Raw genomic sequence first — 20,855 nt, forward strand, 5'->3', positions numbered from 1 at the left:
ATAAAACAAAAAGAGATACAACTTTGCGGCTGATACAAAAAAGAGCAGATGAATCCAACAAACAACTTGTACATAGTAACACCATACATAAATAATTGGAGATGAGCTTATAATATGATTTACAATCACCCTTAAATCACTTAAACCAATCAGAGAGGGAAAAGTAAGTGACACGTTGTACTAATAGTAATCCGTATGCTGTCCGTACTATGGTTTAGAGTGCAGAGCTTATTCAGATAAACATGTTTAAGAGAAAGTTAGCGTTAATATATCATCTTCTTCTGGCAGCAGTTTCTCTTTGGGCGTTGAAGTAGACAGCAGCAACAGGGGATCCCAATCCATTTTCTGCTGCAAAACTCCTAGTATTGAATTGGTCCCTTGTTGCTGGTAGTTTCACTGTTTGCCTTCCTCTTTGTTTGTATAAAATGAATACATAGCGGTGAATCCCGATTACTGGCTTTGGACTCTCATAGCTCACTATCTCCCTTCCTGTTTACAACAAATAATATGCAAATTAAGAAATTTTAAGTTAATAATATAGTTTCCAGCCAAGAGTACTTTACTCTCTCTTATATATATATATATCATAATTAATTAGCCAAGTCACAGCTTCAGGCTTACCGAAAGAGACGTCTGTGGTACCAGGAATATCTGTCACAATCCTGAAATTTTTTATATGAGTATAATTAACGTGAATGTCATACACATAATACAAGTTGGCGTTGTAATTCTTTTGCTCAATTTGAATCATCAGTATAAGAATTACCAGTGGAGGTGTTCCCTCAAGTATGGATCACTGGGACTTGGAGCATCCGGGTCGGTCATGATCTTTCCCAAAGAAACGAAATTAACAATCAAAAATGGATAAACAGAGAGATGTTGGTATAGCTAGCCATAAAAATTTCATGATATTGTTGAAGACCACACACAAGTTTTAAGGGTACTTTTAATACGTACTAAAAAAGGTCATTCTAAACTTGGTGTTCAGTCAAACACAACCATGTAAAATGAAAGGACTTACAAGAGTATAAGCAGATCTCATGTCTTCACCACCAATCTCGACACGAGGTTTAGAAGCAATGAGAGCAGGCATGAGCTCATGTCCATTGGAAACATGCTTGCTGCCATTGTATATCACATTCATTTTCACACACGCTGTGAAACTGTCAACTACTTCTCCAATCACTCTCCCTACGGCAAGTGATTCAGAAGCCCTAGAAGACATTCTTTTTCCTATTTTGCTAAGGAGATTGTACGTGGAGATATATATATATATATATATATATATATATATATATATGTTGCTGGACGATTTGATAAATGTTTCAAAGGAAGAGGCTTTTATATATAGAGAATAAAAAGGAAGGAGCTTGGTTTTAAAGTTTAAGAATATTCGGGAAACCAATCAACGTGCCTTAAAAAGAGTTGTCTACTTACGGATATTAAAAACATGCATGCTTGTTTCAACAATCACAGCACGTCTCATCACAATGGAAAGATAAACCACTAGAAAGACCCTGCGATTGCTATCATTTCCTCTATCATCGTTCATTTTACTTTCGAAAAGTTATTTTTAACACATCTTCTAGTGTCAAGCTTTAGTATATATATATATATATATATATAATCTTACAAACAAGGCTTCCAAACAAGGCAGATGCATGACGGGAGAAGGGAATTAAAAAAAAATAAAAAATAGTGCTTACTAAAATGTCAGGGTTGAAATTTAAAAACATGGCCCAAAATATTTTTGTATCACCTTTATGCTGGAAACTTTGGTTGTGTTAATGAAATTCTAACAATTAATATGTATACATTAAAGAAATTCATATATGCACGGTGTAGTTTTCTAGCAAAGTCAATCAGTAAAGAAGCTAGCAATTCTGGCAAGATCATAATTCAAAGAAATACAAGAATGCTAATGAGAATACAATATGATAGTGAAAATGTATATAGTTGTGTATAATCTTCTAGAATCAGTTATGTAGTTAGTCAATTAGTTTAGGTGGTTAGTTAGTTAGCCGATACTCCATCTATATATGTATGAGAATACACTGTACATAAAGATGAGTGAAAATTTTAATTTCATTTCTCTCTTCCAATATTTCTCTCTCTAAGACATTCTACTCCACAATCTTCTCTGCCGAATTAGGGTTCATCATTTACCCCAAAATCAACATGGTATCAGAGCATTAATCGCAATTGCGAGTGCACAATATTCATTCTGGGAGACTGTTAGTTCAACGATTCAATTGATAGGTGAGCTACAAAATTGAGATTCAACAATGGCGGCAAAGATATATTTGGACCATAACCATCCACTGTTCCTTCATCCTTCAGACACGACGGGAGCTCAGATAATATCGATCCAATTGACTGGTTCTGACAATTACATCACCTGGAGTCGAGCGATGGAAATTCAGCTACTTGAGAAGAACAAGCTAGGGTTAGATGAGACTCTAAAAAAGGGGGATTTTGATGCAGAACTAGGTCATCAGTGAAACCGGTGTGTTTGGGAAGATTTGAGGGAACGATTTGATAAGGTAAACACTTCACGAGTGTATCAGCTGCATAAAGCAATAGCTATAATTACTCAAAGAACTGATAGTGTATCAGTGTATTTTCCAAACTTCGTAATCACTTGGATGAGTTTGACAACGTGGTGCTACCTCTATGTGATTACGCCAAGTCTAAAAATTTCATTGAATTCATGCAAAAACAGAAGGTCTTACAGTTTTTGATGGGATTGAATGAAACCTATGAACAAGAGAAGTCAAATTCTAATGAATAGCCCTACACCAAATATTAATAAGGCATATTCAATGCTGGTTGAGAGAGAAAGCCAAAGAACAATGGCCAATATCATGACAACAGGGGATGCAAATGATTCTACAACTCTTTTGGCTAGTAAAGGTGACATGCACCAGAACTATCCAAGACCAAAAATGAACTGGAATGTGCAGTGTGACTATTGTAAGATGAAAGGCCATACAAAGGAAGGATGCTACAAAATTATTGGATATCCTACAGGTTTCAAAGGGAAGAAGAAGATGAACAATGCATATAATGCTTGTGCTGACCCAAATGTAATTGCTGGAAATGCAGGAGGCATTGGTCAACCTGAGGGAGTTACAAAGGAGAAATGGCCAGAGCACCATAATTGACTACAGAGCAGTATGATCAGATCATGAAGATGCTGAGTCTGAATATCAATCAAGAACCACAACAGGAAAATACAGCCGACATGGCAGGTAATGCTTATTCATTTCTTGTTGATATAGCAAAGGCACACTGGATAACAAACATGAGAGCAACCAATCACATGGTTGTTGATCTAAGACTGTTGAATAATATTAAAGCAGTTAACACTAAAGACACTAAGAAGGTTAATTTACCAAATGGGGAAGTAGTACATGTGACATATATTGGGAATTGCAGAGTCACAGGAACATGGGAAATCAAAGATGTATTATTTTTACCTGATTTCCAATATAACCTTATGTCGGTATCTAAGGTGACAAGGGATCTTAAATGTCTAGTTATATTCTACCCTGACTTTTGTCTGTTCCAAGACCTCTTTAATGGGGAGGTGAAGGGGATTGGTAGAGAGAAAGATGGACTTTATCTACTGGTATCACAAACAAATAAAGCAGCTGGAGCAGAATCAAGGAAAGTCACAAGAGGATTAACAACACAGGGAAATAAGAAAGAAGTGATGGTATGGCATAAGAGGTTGGCACATGCTTTAGGAGGAGCTATGAAAAAACTGCTAGGTTACAACTTAGAGATATGCCAATCTATAATAGATAGCTGTGATATATGTCCATTAGCCAAACACCACATGTTACCTTTTCCTTCAAGTACTAATAGATCAAGTAAGGTGTTTCAATTGTTGCATTTGGATATCTGGAGACCATATAATACACCAACCTTTAATGGAAATAAGTACTTCTTAACAATAGTAGATGACTATTATAGTGTGACATGGATTTTTCTAATGAAATTTAAACTAGATGTCATCATAGTCCTTAAAAATTTTCTTAAATGATACCAACTCAGTTTAGTGCAATGATTCAGACAGTAAGGTCTGATAATGGAGGGAAGTCTGTGAACTCAGAAATGCAGGACTTGTTTAAATCCTTAGGAATCATACATCAAAGAACATGTGCTTACACACCCCAACAACATGGGGCAGCAGAGAGAAAGCACCTACACCTCTTTGAAGTTGCCAGGTCAATCAGATTTCAAGGTCACATTCCTATCAGGTTTTGGGGACACTGCATACTAGCTGCAGCCTATGTGATCAATATATTACTATCAATAGCTCTAGAAGGCAAATCTCCTTATGAGGTGTTCTTTCATAAAAAACCTTCAATAAGTCACTTGAAGACTTTGGGATGTTTATGCTTTACTGTTGTCTTGCCAAGGGGAGACAAGTTTGCAAGCAGAGCAATTAGAGCAGTATTTATGGGGTATTCTAGTGTAACCAAAGGTTACATACTATATGATCTGGATAAACATCTATTTTTTGTGAATAGATATATCACATTTAGGGAAGACATTTTCCCATTCCAGCTATAGGGTACAGAGATCAATCAAACAATGGATCCCTTCCTTGTAAATGATAATGATCAATTACCATCAGGGAGCTCAATACCAGCATGTTCAACTATATTGGAATCTGCTCCAAGAAATATCTCTGCAGTTGATCCAGCAATAATGTCAGAAGTAGCTCCTGTCAATGAAGTTTCACAGAAGAATTCAACCTTAGGGGGAACTCCTGAGAATGAAACCTTGCAACACATACATACATCTGCAGAATCAATTGATCCTAATGAAGACATACAGAACACTCCTGAAATAGATGAATCAGTAATGCCAACTGACAATCTTGAGCAGGTTTTACCATCCGCAAATAACATTGATACTGCAGTTCCTCTGAGAAGATCTCAAAGAGGATCCAAAGAAACTGTATGGATGACAGACTATATTACTCAGAAGCCATCTACTAATTCAGTTCTGTATCCTATTGAGAACGATGTTAGTTATGATAGGTTATCCTCATCTCATCACACCTACCTTGGAGCTTTCTCAGCAATCACAAAACCTCAAAATTTCCAACAGGCATCTCAAGAAAAGAGATGGGTTGAAGCTATGCAGACTGAAATTTGAGCTCTTCAGGAGAACAACACTTGGGAACTAGTTAAACTGCCACCAGGAAAGAGACCTATAGGATGCAAATAGGTTTACAAAGTGAAACTTAAAGCAGATGGTCAGATAGAGAAGTTCAAAGCTAGGCTGGTAGCTAAAGGATATAACCAAAGGGAAGGGTTAGACTATAATGAGACCTTCTCCCAGTGGTTAAAATAGCTACTGTCAGGACTGTTTTATCTCTTGCTACTGTAAACAATTGGTTCATTCATCAGCTAGATGTCTATAATGTTTCCCTACAGGGAGACCTCAATGATGAAATCTATATGGAGCTCCCACAGGGTTTTACAAGTCAGAGGGAGCAAGGTTTGTTTGCAGACTTGTAAAATCCCTTTATGGACTTAAATAAACTAGTAGACAATGGAACCTCAAGCTAACAGAGGTACTTCTGCATCCTGGATTTTATCAAAGCAGTCTAGATCACTCTTTGTTCATCCAACAACAAGGGCTAGACATTGTAGTAATTCTAGTCTATGTGGATGACATGCTAGTAACAAGAAGCAATTTACACCTGATTGAAGCCACCAAAAACTCTTTGCACCAAGCATTCAAGATCAAAGACTTGGGAGAATTGAAGTTTTTCTTTGCAATGGAATTCAGCAGATCAAAGAGGGGTATACTGATCAACTAAAGGAAATATGCTTTGGAGATAATCTCTGAGTTAGGGCTCACAGGTGCTAAGCCATCATGGATTCCTCTAGAGCCAAATGCAAAGCTAACTCTGCCAAGCTTGATAAACTGACAAAAGTTGAGAATGATACTTTGCTAACTGACAGTGGGCAATATCAAAGGCTCATTGGAAAGTTATTGTATCTGACATTAACTAGGCCAGACATAACATTCTCAGTACAAACACTTAAACAGTTTTTACAGAGCCCTAAGAACTCTCATTGGGATGCAACATTAAGAGTGGTAAGATACATTAAGAGAGAACCAAGAATGGGAATTCTATTGAGGAGCAACAACAACAACAGATTGAGTGTATATTGTGATGCTGACTGGGCTTCATGTCCCAACACAAGGAAGTCAGTCTCAGGTTTTCTAGCAAAGTATGGAAATTCTTTGATCTCATGGAAGTCGAAGAAGCAAAACACAGTGTCAAGAAGTTCAGCTGAAGCTGAATATAGAAGCATGGCAAGCGCAGTATCAAAAGTAGTATGGTTGACAACACTGTTGAAGGAGTTGAGGACAAATGTAGAGTTACCAATTGAAGTGTACAGTGATAGTAGGGCTGCATTGCAAATTGCAGTCAACCCAGTATTTCATGAAAGAACGAAACACATAGAAATAGATTGTCACTTTATCAGACAAAAGATTCAGGAGGGCTTGATAAAGACAGAACATGTGGGAACTAGAGATCAGGAGGCTGACATTCTAACAAAAGGATTAGGTAGACCACATCATGAATATCTTGTAAGCAAGCTAGGTGTGCTGAACATATTTGCATCACCTAGTTTGAGGGGGAGTAATAAGAATACAATATGATAATGAAAATGTATATAGTTGTGTAGGATCTTCTAGAATCAGTTATGTAGTTAGTCAATTAGTTTAGGTGGTTAGTTAGTTAGATGATACTCCATCTATATATGTATGAGAATACACTGTACAGAAAGATGAGTGAAAATTTTCATTTTATGTCTCTCTTCCAATATTTCTCTCTCAAAGACATTCTGCTCCACAATCTTCTCTGTCGAATTAGGGTTCATCATTTACCCCAAAATCAACAAATGCCACATGTGGAAGTAGAACCTCCAATCAAATGTACAGTAATTTTAAACCCCGTTCATCACTACTTCCACCCAAAGCGGATTTTCCCGTGCTACCGAGTTTTGATCGGATTACGGATCCATTCGACGATATTTTTTATATAAATAATAGCTATAGTCCAACAATTTCCCGAATTTCAAGGGTGAGATTTGTATATTTTGGACGAAGTTATTTCATTGTCCCTTTTTTTCCTGATGGATGAATATTATTTTTTCATTGAATGCCTCCAAGACATACACTTAGATTTAATCACCAATAGTGCTTTTTTAACCTTTTTAATCTTTTTTCTTAATTATTAAATTGAAGTTATATAAAAAATGAACTGACAAAGCGTATGTTCACGAAAGTTGTTGTAGTTTATGTTAGGGGGAATATTCAAAAGAGTAGATATGCACATAAAAATTACTTTATCCTATTTCCCTAGCTAGTATAAATTTTTAACAAAGGAGATTTAATTATATTCTCTCCTAATAGATAGCTTCGCTCCCGAAGGAAATTCAATTAACTGCCTTAAGACCAATGTGGCTCAGCCATAATTGGCAAACGGTGACAAATTTGATCCCGTAACATCATACATATTCATCAAAAAATTGTACTATTCTATTTTTCATGTATTGTACTACTTGGGTGCTTCTCTGTCCAATGGCGGATCTAGAGTGTTGTTACTGGGTTTCTCGGAACCCAATAACTTTTGCATAGACCCTATAGTTCTATTAAGAAATCCTCTAAATATTTATAAATATATAATTGTGAACCCAGTTATTATTGTATATTAATTTGAAATTACGGTAGGAACTCATAAACTTCAAATTCTGGATCCGCCTCTGTCTCTGTTGGACCTACACTAGCTAGGGTAACATATCTTAGTTTTTAATACTAATTTGTACTTTGTATGTATAGTAGGTATATATTGGCATAAACCACAAATGGCTTTAGTTTATTGGTTTGATAAGAATGAGGAATAAATACTTTGTAGAGATGAAAATAATATCATGGACAAATGGGAATACAGCTTTTGATGTGCTTGTGTGTGTCGAATACACTTAGAAATGAAAAATATCTTATCAAGGGAAGCAAAAGTGCTATTCTGTCTTAACTTACTAGAGATGCTTTACTAAAAATGGTAGTAGTGATAAGGCATCTTATACAGATATTCTTGGCTCCAATTACTATTATTAGAAGTATAAAAGACGTCCTCATACTTTGCTAACACTAATGAAAAGTGATAGCATTTAGTATGCTAAAAGATATTTTGTATGCTTGAATTGAAATCACTTACTGTTCCTCAAGTATCTAGCCAAATATTAACTTTACAAGATCTGTTAATTATTCATCCTTCATATATAGAGTTAACAGGTGCAAACTGATTGTTACTGCATTTACCCTCTTAGTGCGTGTACACAGATGCAGCTCAACGATATATATTTATGGCCTAAAACCGAAAGTTATAAAGAGGCCTTAAATTTGTTGCAATAAAATTACATATATTAATTTTTATTTGATTTTTTTCTTTTGGTTTTGTAATAATGGTTTATGGATTATCTTATACGTATATTTTGGCCTTCACTCGGCTACCTGCTAGTTCCCACCATCGAAGGCATCTAGTAACTCCACTCACCAAAGCTTCAAATTTCCTTTAAAAGATGTATTTTTCTTTGTTTTGATTATTATTGTCATCATCAAACTGTTATTTTGTCATATTGCATATTTATTACGAATTTTTAATTCTAAATAACCTCTACTATACTTCAAAAGAAAAAAAACATAAATTTGGTATCTTTTTATAATATAATTCTAAATTCGAAAATTGGGGCCTCAAATTTGTGGGTGGGGGACGCTAAAGCAATTACTTTAGTCGCCTGTACCATCTAATCGACAACAAGAGAACCCCTAGACAATAGAACACAAATGATTGATAATTAAGTTTTTGGTGTATACCATAATGGGAAGAATTTTTTCTCTTGTAATAGTAATTGTTCAAATATTACAGTGGGATGATAAGATTAAACAAATACACTCGACTAATTCTTGACAACTCCTGGTAACTAGTTAAATCAGAGGCAAATCTACGTAAAAAGGGCTCAAGGTGCATCGAATTAATCAATGAATAAACCATGTACGTTTCTCTAAACTTAAATCTGCCAACATTGAATTACAATTTCCAGAAGAAGAAAAATCATGATTTAGTAAAATTCTTTTGCGAGAACATCTGAAGATAGAAAGAAGAGGGAATATAAGAAAAGGAGAATCTGTGGCAGCCAACAGCAATAAGACATGTTGATGCCCTCTTGAGTCTTTAAGTCTTAACCAAATAGCAACAAAAATGGTAAATGGGTCCTCCATTTTTCTTCTTCTGGACTACAACTATCTCCTTTGGATGACACGTAGTATTCTAGTTGATACTACTAGTAAGATTATTTATTTTTCTCAGCAACGTGAACGTCTAGCTTTATACTATATTCTTCAGCATTCTGATTCCTCAATTATCTACTTTGATTTATCTGTAGAATTGACACGTTGCATAAACTTTACTCTTACCCTGTCAAATGGGACTCGTGTCTTCTCTTATTGATGTAGAACTGCAGCTATTGATGCCCTGCACCTTTCTTATGGTGGCATCCTTTTGCCCCCTTATGATTAGTAATTAATCAATGCAATGGTTTCTTAAAAGCACGCTCATCAATTATCAAAAGAAGTAAAAAAAACATTCTTTCTTAGCACATGAAGAAAAAGGGGTAGAAAAATACATGCATTAAACAATCAAACTAAATATAAACTTCCGAATTTAGACAACAAATGGTTGGTGCCACACTACTATTAACGTAATATTCCCAATTAATTTCGTTCGTCCTTTCTTTATCTGTCCCAACACGGGAATGTGTTGTACATAATCCTTGTCGGTACGTTAGGACTGCTATACTCGTACTCAGTATTTTAAAAGGTTTTCTTGGACACGCCTTGGAGCACGCCCCAAGGCGAGCTGAGGCACTATTAAAACGTCTTGAGGTTCATGTGCGGAGCTTAGTTCTGTGAGGTTTACGCCCCCAAGCGTCCGACTGTGCATCCTAATTAAACACGCCTAACGCTCAACATTCGAGACTCACCCAACAGTTCTTATGCAAATCATGTGTTGAATTCACTCATTAGAACTTCTGACTCTCAAAATTCTTTAACAAATGAATGATTAAAACTCTTTTGATCTATAGGCATTACTGGAAAATCAGCCTATGACAACGCATGAAAAACCATTGCAATAGACATATAAACCGTTGCCATTGATCTAGTGCAACGGTTTAGTGACCGTTCCACCAGGTCGCATGCCAATAGTTCTGAAGCAACAGTTCGTGTAACGGTTGTAATAACCGTTGCTATAGGACCATCTATTGTAACGGTTATTCTTCTTTCTAATGGAACACTTATTTTTCCTCTATTGCAACGGTTCGTAACCGTTACCATCAGTTTTAATGCAATACTTATATAAGCTATTGCAACGGCTATTTGAATGTATCACAGCGGTTTTATAATGCTAGTGTTACGGTTTTTCATATTGCAACAGTTACTTATTGTAACGACCCGACCAGTCATTTTGAGCTTTTGCACTTCGCTCGCCAGTTCTCGGGCATGACTAGCCATGTGTGATGTATTATAACTTATGTAAATTATCGGTTTTGATTTTTAGGGTAATCAGAATGAATTTGGAAGAACAGTTCTCAGTTTGAAGCTTAAAATTTGAAAGGGGTGACCAAGATTTGACTTGTTAGTATATGATCTCGGATTGAAATTTTTATGATTTGGTTAGCTCTGTTAGGTGATTTAGGAGTTAGGAGCGTGATCGGAATGTGTTTTGGAGGCCTGAAGTAGATTTAGGCTTGAATTGACGAAATTGAAATTTTGGCGTTTTCCGATTGGTAGGTGAGATTTTGATATAGGTGTCAGAATAGAATTTCGGAAATTGGAGTAGGACTCCGTTGTGTCATTTGGGACGTGTGTGCAAAATTTCAGGTCATTCGGACGAGGTTTGATAGACTTTTTGATCGAAAGCGGAATTTGGAAGTTCTGGAATTCTTAGGCTTGAATCCGAGGGTAAATTGATGTTTCAATGTTGTTTTAGATGTTTCGAAGATTGGTTTAAGTTTGGATAGTGGAATATGACTTGTTCGTGCTTTTGGTTGAGGTCCCGAGGGCCTCGGGGTGATTTCGGATGGCTGACGAGAAGTTGGAGTTGGAAAGTTGCAGTTGAAGTCTATCATAACCGCACTGGCGGCTTGTGGACCGCAGGTGCGGGCTCGTAGAAGCGCTCAGAGGGTCGCAAATGCGGAAATGGCCATGGAGAGCTGGAACCGCTGAAGCGGTTGTTTGAGTGCATCTGCGATAGCGCATGTGCGACATTGTGATCGCAGGTGCGATTTTGAGCGCTTAAGTGATTTGTGCAGGTGCGCACCTAGGACCACATGTGCGGGTCCGCAGGTGCGAGATTGTGACCGCAGAAGCGGTTTAGCTGCGCCAAAACATATATATATATATATATATATATATATATATAGTCCTTCGCGATTTTGAGTGTTTTTTCACCATATTTCATTCGGGAGAAAGCTTTGGAGAGCAATTTGAAGAGGGAATTCAAGAGGTTTTCGTGGAGATAATGTTTTTGGACCCTAAACTTGTTTCTATGATGAATTTTAACATTTGTAAGCTTGAAATCTATGGAAAATCAGTAGCAAATTATGGGTTTAGAGCTTGGGGATTGAAGACCTAAATTTAGGGATTTGAGGGGTCATTTGTGGTTGGATTTTGATATATTTGGTATGTATGAACTCGTGAGAGTGTAAGGATTTTAGTGTCATGAAATATGTTGGAATCTGAGACGTGAGACTGGGGGTCGGGTTTGGCTAATTTCGGGATTCTTGGTGTAAATTGGTTATTTTTGAGTGGGCTTTGTTCCCTTAGCATATTTTGATGGTATGAATCTGTTTTTTGTTAGATTTGGAGCATTCAGAGGCCGATTCGAGAGGCAAAGACATTGCGGGTTAGATTTTGGACCGGATAGAGGTAAGTAATGATTGTAAATGTTGTCCTGAGGGTATGAAACCCCAGATTTTACATCGTTGTGCTACTTTGAGGTGACACACACGCTAGATGACGAGCATGGGGTCGTGCACCGTTGGGGATTGTGACTTAGTCCGTCCTGTATGACTGTTAAGTCGCATATTTGATTGAAAACTATTTGATATCATTGTGTTTTTGAAATTATTACTATGTTTTGGGCTGAATGCCATATTTAGGCTTCGTGCCAACTGTTTTGGACCCTTAAGGAATTTTTACTATTATTCATCACTGTTTTGACTTCATATTTGTGTTCAATAATGCTGTATTCTAGCGTTTTCACAGCTCAGCCATCTTTTACTCGTTTTTGATATTTTAAATGATATTTTGGGCTGAGTATCATGTTTTACTATTGCCCGAGTGGCTTGTGAGATTATGATTGAGTAAGGCTGAAGGCCTGTGTTGTGAGGATACTATGGGATCGGGCTGCGCGCCACAGTAGTGTTATATTGATTCATGATTTTGAAGCCGAGTGGATGATTTGTTACGTTACGAGGTGGCTTGATATGAGGCCGAAAGCCTGTTTGATTATGCCTCGAAATGACTTGTTATTGTGCTTGGGCCGTAAGGGGCCCCTCTCGGAGTCTGTACACCCCCAGTGAGCTTGGGTACCCAGTGTGAGTGATATGATGTAGCTCGATGGGCTGTTGTTATTTCATGTTATTGCTCGAGGGGCTATTCTTGATCCATGTTTGCCTGATGGGCGGTTCTTGATTTATGTTATGCCCGAGGGGCTTATTCCGAGTGATTGTGAGGTAGCCCAAGGGGCTGGTTCTATTCATATTATGCCTGAGGGGCAGTTTATGGTACATGTTTTGCTCGATGGGCTATTTACGTTTTCTATCATTTATACTCACTGTTTTATCACTCGTTTGAAACCACTGAAAGTTATTTTAAAATATTTTTACTAAAACTGAGCTTGACTTACGAAGTAAATGATTTGTGCACTGTTTTGCAAAATATCTACATTTGTTGTAGTGTTATGACGTGGTTTACATGTTTTCTTATTGCTCAACTTTTATTTACCTTTGTTACTTACTGAGTTGGCCTACTCACATTACTCCCTTCACCTTGCCTGCAGATTTAGGTGCTTCTGACCTCAGTAGCGGGTGTTGATTGCTCAGTGGCAGAGTTATCGGAGTTAGCAGGGTAGCTGCCCGACATTCGCAACACTGCTTTTCTCCCTCTTGTCTTCCTTAGACTGTATTTAGTACATGTTTAGACTCTTCGTTGTATTCAGACCTTAGTAGATGCTCGTGACATGTGATACCCCGATATCGGGCTTGTGAATTTATTCCGCACTATTCATTTAGACTTACATTATGAGATATCTGATTAATTAAAGGCTTAAAAATGATTGTTATTGATTAAATGGTTAATTCAGGAGTTGTGTCGGCTGGCCTAGTTTCACGATAGGCGCCATCACGACCGGGTCGGTTGTGGGGTTGTGACAAGTTGGTATCAGAGCCTAGGTTACATAGGTCTCACGAGTCATGAGCAAGTTTAGTAGAGTCTCGCGGATCGGTACGGAGACGTCTGTACTTATCCTCGGGAGGCTGTAGAACCTTTAGGTAAAACTTCACATTCTTGAATTCTTATCATGCGTCCTTGATTCAGCTTGAAATGTAACTCTTTGAATTCCTTCCACGCATTCGTATGCATACTTGAACTCTCGGTATTGGCTGCGCGTCGATGGCTTGTGATTCCTTGATCGAGGGGCGAGATGTGATCTCTGTGTGTTGATGTTGGGCCAATCCAGAGGACTTGAGGCCGGGCCTTGCATGTAGATTGAGCCCTGAGCTGTTGATTGAGCTAGCACATATTTTTAGATTTATATGTTCGATAGTGTCCCTCTTTAAGGGAAGTGATGACTAGATAGCTATGTGATGAGTATGATGTGACTGCAAGATGTGTTCATATGGTTTGAATGGGAAGAGAAGGGTCTGCTTGGGGGTGGTAAGAACTATCCGTTGTGGGCGCGTTGAAGGATCTTTTCATGTTGCCTAGTTGGGAAGTGAAGTAGATTTCACGTTGTGATATGAGTTCAGACTCAGGAAGATTAAGTGACTGTGTAATGTTTATGACGGCGGAAGGGTATAAAGAGATATTAGTTTGAGGCAAAGCAGGTGAGTTATCTCCTACAGAGTGTTCTGAAGTTTGTGTGATCTTTATGCTGTTTGTTGGAAGATCTCTGTTACCAGTGAAATATATGTGTTGCAATTTGAATTTGGGTCGCTTGAGAGAGTGGGCTTGACTATTACGAGGGTGAATGCGAGATTTGCAGAAGATATGGAGTACTAGATGGGCTATGTTGCACGAGCTTATGAAGGATTGAGTTTAATCTCACTATGGTATTATGGCAGTAATAAAGTATATTCATTATGAGTTATTGTGTGTTTTGATCTATGGCTTTGAGCTAAGTAGGGGAGTCTGCTATTGATTAGTTGATTGCACGATTATGTGCTATATTGGTTCTAGTTTGAGGCGTATTGTTGAATCAGTTATGGCTTACGGGGGTTGAGATCGAGGATGGCTCGAGTAAAGGAAATTTCAATAAAGGTTATGTACTTTATAGGTGTATGAGAATCATGAAATGACTTGAGTTGTTATTGGTAAAGGATGTACGATTCATAAAACAAGAAGATGCTTGGTTGCATTAAGGTGAGGTTACATTCTGTGGTATCGGAGTGCTAATGGAGCACAGGTCATCCGGTTTGTTTGATCGGTCTAATTGAGGTTTGAGTAGAGTGGATGACTCTCGAGAATGGTTCTAATGGGTTCAAGATTTCACATACAATAATTGTAGATTTTCAAGTTGTATATTTGGCTAGAAACTGAGGTTTGCATGAGAGGGTGTCAAGATTCGTGGTATTTATATATCATTATATGATTCTATATATCAGTATCAGGAAGGTGAAGGTAATAGCTTTGGACTCGCAGGGAGTCACTTCAAGGTAGGTATTTTGAATGTGGAGCGTTTAGGAATATTTGAGAGAGTAGTCAGCGGCCTATGGGCCTTAAGATTGTGTGGTTTTATGATTGGACCTCGTGGGGTGAGTATAGGTTGAGGAATTGCGGTGTTATAACGAGAAGAAGTATCAAGTTGAAGGTAAAATAGAAGGAACTTGGATAGATGGGATAGCTCGGTAGTAGGCCGGATCGACATAGTAAGGATATGATTTGTTCTTTGGATGCTTACGAGGTAATGAGTTTCTGCAGGTATTTCGCGGCAATTCTCTTGGGTTTTAGTGGCCTGCGTAGCTTGGTTGAGTTAGAAGGATTCAATTCTGACGGTTTAGTCTTGTGCAAATGGAATTCGGAGAGTTCTTGATGGGTTCTACCACAATTAGAGATGTATGTTTTCTACGAGTGTGAGGAGCATGAGATGTGCAGTGATTTTCTTCTAGATGAGATCAATGGAAAGTTCTTGGCTAGTTGAGTACGTAGTTTCTTGTGGCTCGGAATGGATATGAAGTTCTCATGTTTATCCTGGGACGGTATGGTATATGCGATATATTGTGTAAGATTGAGATTTACATGTGTAAGGTCACGGTTCAGTTCTGAAAGGAAGGTCATAAAATTCTTAGGTAGCACGGGCAGTTTCAGATGGTTAGGGAAATGACATTACTAATTGGTGTGGCTTGATGAGGGTATACGTTTCTGAAAAAAGGGCATTGTGATTGAGTTGATGATACTTCATTAGTATTGCGGCACTCTCTTATTGGATCGACTGCTGATATTTGAGTTTGCTTGATGGCATAGAAGAATTATAGAAGTACCTCTCGTGGGATGATTGGGTATTAGAGGTGTGTTGTATATTCGGACGGTGGAGTTGGGATCAGATATGTTGATTCGCGTGCTGTATGGATTTGAAGACTGGGAATTCTCATAAATAGGTTAGGTCGTGGCTGTGGACCGCGTATATCGGTCTTGTGTGGTAACTATTGGAGGTTTGGAGACCTGAGTGGGTCCTTATTTCTTAGTATGCTAGATTTTGGTGTGACATTTGTAGACGTGTGATTTTTGACCCTCCCCGAGATTTCACCCATTTTAGCGTAAAATATTTAATTTAGGCCTAATATCGATATTTCAATTAGTTTTGACTCTTTTACTTTATTTTATCAAAAAAATGAAAATTACAAAAATATTTCTTCTTTTTAGTTGCTTTTAGTTTATTACTTTTCGTAAAACTAAAAAATACAAAAAACAGTACCTTATTTTTATTTTAATATGATATTTGAAATTACCCAAAAAATAGGTTTGTTTTAACGATTATTCTTATCTTAATAGTTATTTTACTTAAGTAGGATTAATGGGTAAATGAGGTCGTATTTTTAGTCTTGTTCACGGAGAAAGAATAAAATTTGGGTTCAAACAACCCATTTTTAAGCTTAATTTTCGGACCTAGCCTATAATTCCCAAACCCATAATTTCTAGGCCCATACCCCCTAACCTAAATATAACCCTAAAACCCTAAACCTATAAAAAAGAATGCCTAAGACCCTAGGGACTCCTTCACCGTTTTCAACAAAAAAACGACCCACCTTAGCAGACCTTTACCAAAGAAATGACACCGGATCAGCTTCTTCTTCCTTAACAAAATAACAAAAAGAAAAAGCAGACCTTAGAGGATCAGCCGCCATACTCAAACAAGACCCCCCATCAGAATTGTTCTTCTCCATTTTTCAAGCAAAAGACCTTGGCAGCTTGAAAACACAATACAAAGGGAATCAACCGCTGCTCCTTTACCAAACACCAATGACCCCTCTTCTTCAACACACAGCCGCGCCGGATAACACTTCAAGCCCAACAACTCCATCGCCGCACCACCCCGGCAAATGAAAACCAGTCGCTCATCCTTCACCTCACCTCACATAGCTTCAGTCTCGAGAACGACCTCCAAAATACGGCCAGAAACTCGAGCGAAGCTTCAGCCGGAGATCGTTTCTCCAACAACTCTGAGAATGAGATGAAAAAAACTCCTAAATGCCGCAAAAATTAGCACCAACCACCCCAAAAATCCACTCTGTCTATATCAAAACAGAGGCTACCGACCAGTTTGAATTCCGGATGTGTGCGAGCCATAGTTTTCCGGTGCCGTTAGAGTTTTGTTACTGGTTGTCGGTCCATGCTCGATTTTGGTTGTTGCTGCTTTTATCTTGTTCGAGTTCTCTTGTCGAGCTTATATCATTGTATTCGTCTTCATATATATAAAAGATTTTCGTGGTCGAATCCGTTTGTACTTGACGTTCAACATTAATCAAATTTCGATTTCATGTTTTCGCTAAATCTCTGTCCATGTTTTCGCTGAATCTTCGGCAGTTCATTTTTGTTGTTGCTCATTGTTCGAGTTTTTTTCCCGGTCGGGGTTCTGCTGCTTTTGTTCGAAAATTTGCTGAATATTTTGTTTGAGAACTATTCACGGCTCAATTTTGCTCGACTTAGTTGCTGTAATTGCTGAGGTTCATTCTTCTCCTCTCTTATATTGTTTGCATTGTTAATTTGTGTGTTGTGACGAATTACTCCTTCATATCGACTATTTGCTTATCTGTTATACTTGATTTGGTGTCCTGTTAGAATTGTTAAAATGACTTCTGAATATCATATTGTGTAATCTTCAGCAGTATGTACATAATGAGTTTGTTCTCACCTAAAGATTAGTCAATTGCCCAAATAAGCTAATCTCTTGATTATTAACCCGTTGAAATCTATGCGTAGCCTATTTAATTGTGTAGTACAATTGTTGTTTTTTCTCTTAACAGTCTAAATACATGAGCTTTAATAAATCCCCATCGCGAACTAAAAGACCGGAAGCAACAAGCTTTTGAAATGGATTGAACGCATGGAAATACTTAATCATATGAGCAAATCAAATAATGACTCCAACTTTTCTTTTGCCACATCGCACGACTTTCATGAATCTCAAATGAGTTTAGGAAAATAATTCATAAACATCGTAGCTTGATTTAGGTGCGCTTATAATAAATTATCATGGCTATAGGTATGTCTCCCGTGACGTAGTTGTTATACGTAATTTTAAAAATCGGGGATACATTTATGTGACCCGACAATAATTTAATTTTGTTAGTAAAATAAACACGTTGTAGATCATGGATACGGTTCCCGCGACATGATTTGCAATGTGTAATCAAATAATTAGTTGTATGTCAATCTTGGATTATTAAAAGCGGTTTAAAAGGGATAAAAATGCACATAGGTTTCAAGAATGTTTTAAAATCAGATAAATGGGCCAATAATAATAGTTGAGTGGCCGTGCTAAAACCATAGAACCTGGCAATGCCTAACACCTTCTCCCGTGTTAACAGAATTCCTTACCCGAATTTCTGTATTCGCAGACCATAAATAGAGCCAACCTTCCTCGATTCGAGATTTAACCGGTGACTTGGGAACCATAAATTATCCCAAGTGGTGACTCTGAATTTAATATAAATAATTCCGTTTTGATTGTCACTTGAATTGGAAAAAACTCCCTTATACCCCCTTCCGGGGCTAGAAAAAGGAGTTGTGACATCTGTGGCGACCCAGAACCTCTGGTTCATGGTTCAAGAATTCGAGCTTAGAATAATTGTTATATTTGGCTTTATTTATTATCTGATTTTATTTACATGTTTGGGCCTAATGTGCTAAATGTTGCTTTTTACCGCTTTGATATTATCTGAACCGTATATAAACTGCTACGAAACTCCCCACTTCTAATCTTCTGAGAAGTGCACGTTGGCGTGACTTCTTTCTGTTAGTGTCATATCCTAATTTAGAACGAGGTTCGGACAAGTTGTAAATCTGGATGATCTTTTGGTTACCGGTACGCTGCCCCCCATCGGCTCGAGTTGTCCGCTCGGATAAGTTAGGTCTAGAACAATACACCCAGGTTTTAAACCTGGAATAACTCAGCCCCATGCCGGATCTCTAGTAGGAGCGCTTATTTGCATAATTTGCATTTGACTTTGGGGACTCAACACAGGGGTTGAGTCCGTCTAGGACAGATGTACCCAAAAATAAAGGACCATCCTGATGCATTCTGTGTGCTACATGTTGCAATCTTCAAGGATAAAAAGGGTCATTTAGCGGACCAATGATGGTTGAGGCTAAATGAGAAAGAAAAGAGGGTGAATTGTGAAAATAAGGCAAATAGAGCCCAGTTCCGTTTTTCTTTCACATTTTTTTAAGGAAAAGACAAAAAAAGGAGAAAAAAAAAGAAAATCCAAAAAGAGTTTACATGTTTCATCATTTTTTTTAAAAAGAGACAAAAAATATATTTTCTATAGAGTAGTTATTATTTTTAATTCTCGCCCGTATCCAATCTGCCCGAACTACGCATACGTGATTCTCATCTTTCGGGGCGTAATACGTAGGCAACCCACATAGGGTCCGGTCCTTCTAGTAAATCTTAGGTTCTTGGCTTTGCGGGGTCTTAGCCAAATTTCGCACTTCTAGACATCTTTAGACCGCATAAGCCATTTTGCAAAAATAACCTCAATCATGTCTTGCATGTTATCCAACAGGAAGTGTTATTGTCTCACATAGTGTTCTAGGTCTTCAACTTTATTTGGTATTAATTTTCTCATATAGGTGTGGATCTACTTACTGGTGTTTGGGCATGACAGACGCCCTAGGACCATCTAGTCAAAGTCGCTCATTCAGGAGTTTGCTTAAGGAGATTTAGTTATTATGTTTTGAGTCTGTTGTTCTTTTTATGTCATCTTTTACCTTTTAGTTTTGTACAATAATGTCGAGTCTTTTGTTATTATACTTTCTATTTTGTATTTGAAAAAGTTGTTATAACTCAAGAATCCAAAACAAAAAAAAGAAGAAGAGATTTTGCGTTTTATATTTCCGTTAAAATTTTTCTTTAGAATATTAATATCTAAAAATCAAAATAAAAAAATTGCTTTTATATTTCCTTTAGTATATTAAGACTAAAAATTCAAAAAAAAAGAGAATTTTCTTTTAGTACCTCTTTTAAAGTTTTCTTTAAGATATTAATTCCAAAAATCCAAAAAAAAAAATTCTTTTGAGGTTCTTCTTTGAGAAATTAAAAAAAATATTTTATTTTTATTGGAACTTTAGGATATTGTACATAAAAAAAATACACCTTATCTTTTGTTTATCCTTTGAATTTCTCTTTTAGGTAATAAAAAACTGAAATCCAAAAATATTTTTTTATCTTGTTCATTTCTCGTTTCGAAATCCTTCTTCAGGGATATCAAATGAAAATTCAAAATATTTTTCTTTGGTTTATTCTTTAGATTCCCTTCGTAAAAAAAAGAAAATCAAGAAATATTTTTTCTCTTCTAGGGTTTTTCCTTAATAATTACCCATAGTGTAGTTGTTTCAAAAAGAAAAAAACGAAAAAATATGCTCAAGTTTAGAATAGGTTATAGAACATTAAGTCTAGAAAATTCAAAACAAAAAAAGAAGAAGATTTGCTTCTTTAATTTCCCTTTTCTCGTCAGAGTAGTCATTAAAGTAAGAAAAAAAGTGAACATTAGTTTGTTTACTTTATTCCCGATCTTCCCGAACTATGCAAAGATCTGATTCATGCAGCGTCATGATACGTAGACAACCTACATAGGGTTCGATCGAATCATTTTTTTATTTAAAAGAAAAAGAAAAAAAGGAAACAAAAAAAATTTTAAAAGAGAAAAAGAGAGAGGTGAAATTATGGGATGCGAGAAATGAGAGAAAAGGAAAAAATGTTAATTAGAAGAAAAAAAAAGGGAAGGAAAATGAGCAAGCCAAGAAGTGCTAGAAAA

General features: G+C 37.1%; 1 protein-coding gene across 1 annotated transcript; it reads right to left on the reverse strand.

The window, feature by feature from the left end:
* LOC104229471 (CEN-like protein 1) lies at window positions 1-1,297 on the reverse strand. Its single transcript, XM_009782125.2, has 4 exons — window positions 1,022-1,297; window positions 767-828; window positions 622-662; window positions 1-489 (listed from the first exon to the last, which is right to left on the reverse strand). Exons 1-4 carry the CDS (start codon window positions 1,223-1,225, stop codon window positions 272-274), a joined length of 525 nt encoding a protein of 174 aa, XP_009780427.1. The 5' UTR covers window positions 1,226-1,297; the 3' UTR covers window positions 1-271.
* Window positions 1,298-20,855: the final 19,558 nt, after the last annotated feature.

This window comes from Nicotiana sylvestris, chromosome 3 (genome assembly GCF_000393655.2).
Source record: "Nicotiana sylvestris chromosome 3, ASM39365v2, whole genome shotgun sequence".
Lineage (NCBI taxonomy): Eukaryota > Viridiplantae > Streptophyta > Magnoliopsida > Solanales > Solanaceae > Nicotiana > Nicotiana sylvestris.